This window comes from Asparagus officinalis, chromosome 7 (genome assembly GCF_001876935.1).
Source record: "Asparagus officinalis chromosome 7, Aspof.V1, whole genome shotgun sequence".
Classification (NCBI taxonomy): Eukaryota; Viridiplantae; Streptophyta; class Magnoliopsida; order Asparagales; family Asparagaceae; genus Asparagus; species Asparagus officinalis.
Genome location: NC_033800.1, coordinates 122,868,526 through 122,874,525, shown reverse-complemented (window position 1 = coordinate 122,874,525; position 6,000 = coordinate 122,868,526). Strand labels below are relative to the sequence as shown.

Here is a 6,000-nt window from a genome sequence, read left to right as displayed (position 1 = left end):
TGAATGAATAATATAAACTTGCCTAAGTTTGTTAACCCAAACTACTGGATCACAAGGTTCAGAAATTTGTCTCCATCTGACAGCTATATTGTACACATCTTGCCAGGATAGACGACCAATAGTAAGTCCATTTTCACCTATGCCATATGAGGCTGATGTTTCTGAGGAACTGCTACTGCTACAGCCAGCACCACCTCTATTCTGGCTCAGCAAAGTGAGCTTTTCCCTCCTCCTAGCTTTCTTACTATTTTTGTTGCTGCTTCTCATAGACCGCCATGCCTTACTCACCTTTTGAGCTATCTCAATTGCAGCTAAGCCAGACATACGATACTGCAAAGAGAAGTAAAAGGAATTCTCTGATTTTTTTTTAAAAATCAAGGACTCATATTCAAGATAAGCGAAACGAGATGCATGTAATATGAAAACTGAAAAAGCCTGAACCAAAGATCATAAAATTATGGTCTCTATCAGGATATACTTTATTTTTTATTTTTTTTATTTTTTAATCTAATACTACTGATTCTATTTACAATAACATTTAGTTTTAAAGATTAAACCTTCAACAAAAAAATAAAGTACTAAATTAAGTCTACGATCAGTAATAAATTAATGAAACCTAGTAAATGAAGCTATGGTGAGGAGTGAGGCTTATATTTTATATACTAACAAACCAATGTCCAATGCTATATCTTATGCTAGAAATTGATCTCTCAGATTACAAACAATCAAGGATCTGTAGCAAAGATAACTGAAAGAAGATGCATGTAATATCAAGGCTTATATTTTATATACTAACAAACCAATGTTCAATGCTATATCTTATGCTAGAAATTGATCTCTCAGATTACAAACAATCAAGGATCTGTAGCAAAGATAACTGAAAGAAGATGCATGTAATATCAAGGCTTATATTTTATATACTAACAAACCAATGTTCAATGCTATATCTTATGCTAGAAATTGATCTCTCAGATTACAAACAATCAAGGATCTGTAGCAAAGATAACTGAAAGAAGATGCATGTAATATCAAGATCTCTCAGATTACAAACAATCAAGGATCTGTAGCAAAGATAACTGAAAGAAGATGCATGTAATATCAAAACTGAAAAAAGCCAGAGTAAATTATTGAAAGCTACCCACAATAATGAAACCCGAAACCAGCCAAAACATTCTTGGTGTGGGTTTGGCAATCACATAACTAAACCAGAATGCCTTGTTTCGTATGCGGGAATAGGGTAGAATAGAATGCTCATCCCCACTTCTCATTCTCACATACCAAACACGCGGTTGTGTTTCGTACATAGGAATGGGTACGAATAGAATGCCTAATCTCACTTCTCATTCATGTGTACCAAACATAACGCCTTTTTAGAAGCTAGAATGCTCATTCTCATTTCTCATTCCTTTCCATTTTATGTGGGAATGAGCTTTCACAATGAGATGATAGGCAATGAACATTCCCACTTAAGTGGAAATAAAAAAAATTAAAATTAAGAATTCCAAATATTCTTAATTGCTTATTAATTTCCCATACCAAAATTAAAAGGATTGTCATTCTCACTTCAATTCGCACCGAAACATGAGAATGAGACTGAGTATTCCATTCCCACACTTATTCCATTTCATGCCTTAAATCATTAAATTCTCACTTGACTCGATTCATGTGCACCAAACGAGGCGAACAAGTTTTTAAAAGTTGGAATGCATGTTCCCTACGAATGGTCATTCCCACATTATGTGGGAATGTGCATTCCCAATGAGTTGTCAAAGAATAGGAATTTCCACTCAGGGCTTGTTTGTTTCGCCAAAAAACAAGAAGACCTGACAAAGTTGCCGCATCAGATTTTGTGATGCAGGACAATTGTGGACTCTCCATGTAATGCGATTATGATTTTATTTTATGCTATATAATCTTCTTTTTAGTTAGGATTTCTTTAGGATTTGATTTTGAAATCTCTTTCTATTTTAGCTAGAATTTTATTTGATTGTATCTTTAGTTTTGTTAGGTTTTGATTTGATTAGGATTTTTATTTACTTCCTTAAGTGTTTAGTTGTTTTCTTTTCCTATACATAAGAGATGTAATCCTCCATGAGAGATAGACAATGATGAATAAAAAAATTAAGTTTGATCTTGAGCATGCGAATTGCTTATTGGTATGTGAAGTGTCTTTGAGGTATGAAGTCCTAGGGTGTAAAGCCCTTAGGTGTGATGCCTAATACCTATTAAAATTCTCTTTTAATTATTCTTCTTGATCATCCACCACTCATTTTCCCTCCACAAAAATCTGCGCCATCCAACCAAGTCAAAACGCCTCCACATAAAATAAAAAAGCTCTGTTCAACCGTGAACAATACCCATATACTGTTCATCTTGGTAGCTTTCTTCATCATGGATTTTAACCCCATTTCGCCAAGACGTCGACAATTCTTGCCACCAGATCGAAGCCCTCGCGCCGCTCCCCATCATTTAGTATCAGAGCCGAAGGATCCACAATTATCAGGGGTAAAATACCACTACCTCCTTCACAAATGTATGATTTTAATCCACTTGAATTTGGTACCCTAAACTACTTTTATGGATTTGATGGATATGAGGAGCCTTATGAATTTGACGTCTGGATTTTTCAATATAGAATATATATTTTCTATCTATGATATCTATGATATGTCAGAACTGAAAATATATTTATATGCTGAGTGTAGGCTAAAGGGAGAGGAAAAATATTGGTGGTATAGAAACTACTATCATTTAAACATCCGCTCGTGAACAAATATGAAAGCTCTTTTGGAGAGAAGGTACTCTAGTCCACCATCTAGAAGATATTGTTTCTCTTTAAATTCTAAAGCAAAGCAAACACAACTTCCTCAACCCCGACCAGATGTGGATCTTCAATCAAAATTTAATTTCAATCTAGATCTGAAGCATCAACTCGAGTCAGATGAGAAAGCAGAGCAAGATCAAAAATTTAATCACGAACCAAAACCGAGTCTGAGCGTGAGCCAGAATCAGACGTAGATCAAAAGATCAATCTAGAGTGCGAGCCTGAACTACATGCAGAAGAAGCAAATCAAAAGATAGATCCAAAACCCAAGGATAAACAAGAGTATGAACAAAAAACAAAATAACAGATTGATCTAACTCTCGAGTTTGAATCAAACCCAGAGCTCAAGTCAAGCCTATAATCTAAACTTAAGTTTGATATGCGATGCAAATTTCAAGATAATCTGGTAATTAAGTTTGTTATTCCAGACCCTCAACCACTAACTCAATATTGAGTTTTACAACTCATCTTGAAGATCTTCCAATTCTTCTCACCAATGCGATTTGGATTTATTAGAATCTTTTCTTTTTTGGTAGGATTTTATTTTATTCTATGTAATCTTCTTTTTAGTTAGGATTTCTTTATGATTTGATTTTGAAATCTCTTTCTATTTTAGCTAGGATTTTATTTGATTGCATCTTTTAGTTTACTTAGGTTTTAATTTGATTAGGATTTTTATTTACTTCCTTAAGTTTTAGTTGCTTTATTTTCTTGTAAATAAGAGATGTAATCGTCCATGAGAGATAGACATTGATGAATAAAAAAAATTAAGTTTGAGAATTCTCTCGAGGATGTGAGACATTTTTTAGCATGTGATTTGCCTTTTTTCTTTATGGTGTGAAGCCTCTGGGTGTGAGGCCTATTTATTTATCTAAAATTTCTTCACTTTCAACCCTAGCCATCTGATCTCAACCACACACCTTTTAAAAAAATTTATTGTTCACGCATGAATAGTATCCGCTACAGACTCGAGATCCAACATCATTCGCCAATGATGCCACAATCCTTCGAATCTGATTACTTACCTCAACGATGACCCCCGCTTGAGTATCGCCATCACCGAATCTCCTCCGATCATTCCTTAATGAGTTATAACCCCTCGTCGCTAAGGTCTTACAACACGGCTCTGGAAAGTTTTCAACAACTAAAAATTTACCATATCCCCCTTCCAGATCACGTTCAAATTCGAGCATCTACTAAAATTCACAGTATCGAGAATCTCGTGCTTTCCCATCGGATCCCGGTTGGCGCCGAAGGCAACACATTCGGAGCCATCTACTTTCATATCAGAGTCCCTATCCCGACTCCTATCATTTTGGTTTCAAACACGAGGTTGGTTCAGATTGGGTTTTTATGAAATCGACCAAAAAAAAAACTACCATGTCACATTTTTAGGAAATCCCATTTTAGAGCTATTAGTTCCAAAATGGGATGGAAATGTAATTTATGATGATAAATTAATCATCCACTTGCCTTTTCTCCAATAATGAGGTTTTCCTTGATGAGGTTTCTTATTTTTTTTTGTTTTGATCCAGACAGCAGAATGGGAAACAATACACTTGCATCTCATGATTTCCATGCAAAACTAACACTAAAAACCAATTTCCAAGAGACCCATAGAAATGCAGGGAAACATGTGTCTGGCATAGTTTTCCATGTCTCAGTTCTTTATTGAAACAAACCAAACAGCCCCTTAAGTGGAAATTAATAAAATATGTCCCTTCCCGCTTCATTGTTTAACTGCACTCAAACGTGAGAGCATTCCATTCCTGCATTTATTATTATTTGCTAAATTCTATTCTCACTAAACTTGATTCCTGTGTACCAATAGGGTTCAGGTTGATGTTGATAGTTGAGTTTTACATTTTGAGTTGGATATAAATATCATCGCTGAAAACCAGCCTGACCAAATCTGTTTGCAACCCTATGTAAAAGCGAGCTCACATCTCAATGAAGTATGCAGTACACACCTATATAAGAGAAATATCACCTTCAAATCATGTGATAAAGAAATCATGCACATGCTTAATTCCTAGCAGCGATCTAAATTAATTGGGAATTAGGAAAATAAAATGATTAGCAGTAACTTGCAGAAAAAAGGAAAGTAACCTGACGCCTATTTGGCAAGAAGCCTGGACAGTTGTATTGTATTTTCTGTCCAATAGAATCAGCTGCTTGCAGAAGTATTGTTTTATTTTTCGTAGCAATGAATTCTAGCTTCCTAAGTCGACCTTTCTTTAATGAATCTCGAAGCGGAGGTTGCCGAAAAACTCTCTCACATACATACTTTGGATGGAGTTTCTTACACCAGTATTCCTGTAAAAGAAAATGAAGGCAATCGTTCAAACCCAACTAAATGATATACATATTTCAATGAAACATAGCATATCAATGAGAAAAACAGACAGACATTCATGGACCAAGCTTTACAATATCTGGATTATATTACAAACACAAAGTCATGTGATACTTCACGATAAAAGGAAGCTTATACGCACAAAAGGAAGAAAAAGATGTATCAAGAGAACACGAGTCCTTTTAACTAGATCTCTGTATTTAGACTACGATACAGAAATATTTGCATTACACAAAAGACCAAAGAATTCCATTTATCTACATGTCAACTTAAGGTAAGAATAGTGAAGAAATTGCAATATCTAGAGATAGTTTCATTATCGACAACCATCTTATTTCCCATGACATTGATTCAACCAGAACTTAACTAAGAAGAAGGTTATTGAATATAACTTTTATGTATATAGGGATAATATAGTGGAATACTTCCCGTTATTACTAACAAATGCCAAGCAACAGGAACTTATGAACTGATAATAAGGAAAGTAACAGCTAGCAGGTAATAATTGAACAGTGAAGTTCATTATCCACATTAATTTTGAATATCATGTAAGAACAGGCTTGTCCACTATTTGATATCATGAAGGGAGCTCAACCACAAAATAAATATATGGTAGTTCTACTTGAACACTAATAACGGAACAATGTCAACATATCTAACGAAAAAATTTTGTTTAATTCTTAACCTTTTAAAAAATATCAAACACCATCCAATTATATGGTACTACTCAACATTTTGAATATTGGTTATCGGAAATATATCAGATAGTCAAAATTCATATCGAATCTCAATTATCAGGATATATTGGGGATAAGTAGTA

At 34.5% G+C, this 6,000-nt stretch overlaps 1 protein-coding gene across 3 annotated transcripts in view; it reads right to left on the bottom strand.

Annotated features, from left to right (window-relative positions):
- LOC109850607 (suppressor of RPS4-RLD 1) overlaps positions 1-6,000 on the bottom strand; it is a 57,828-nt gene that overhangs the window by 4,908 nt on the left and 46,920 nt on the right. For all 3 annotated transcript variants that reach the window (XM_020420653.1, XM_020420654.1, XM_020420655.1), the window contains exons 15-16: positions 4,934-5,140; positions 23-330 (exon numbers count right to left, since the gene is read on the bottom strand). In XM_020420653.1, the coding sequence (XP_020276242.1) occupies positions 23-330; positions 4,934-5,140 (515 nt within the window). The remainder of the gene's footprint in view (positions 1-22; positions 331-4,933; positions 5,141-6,000) is intronic.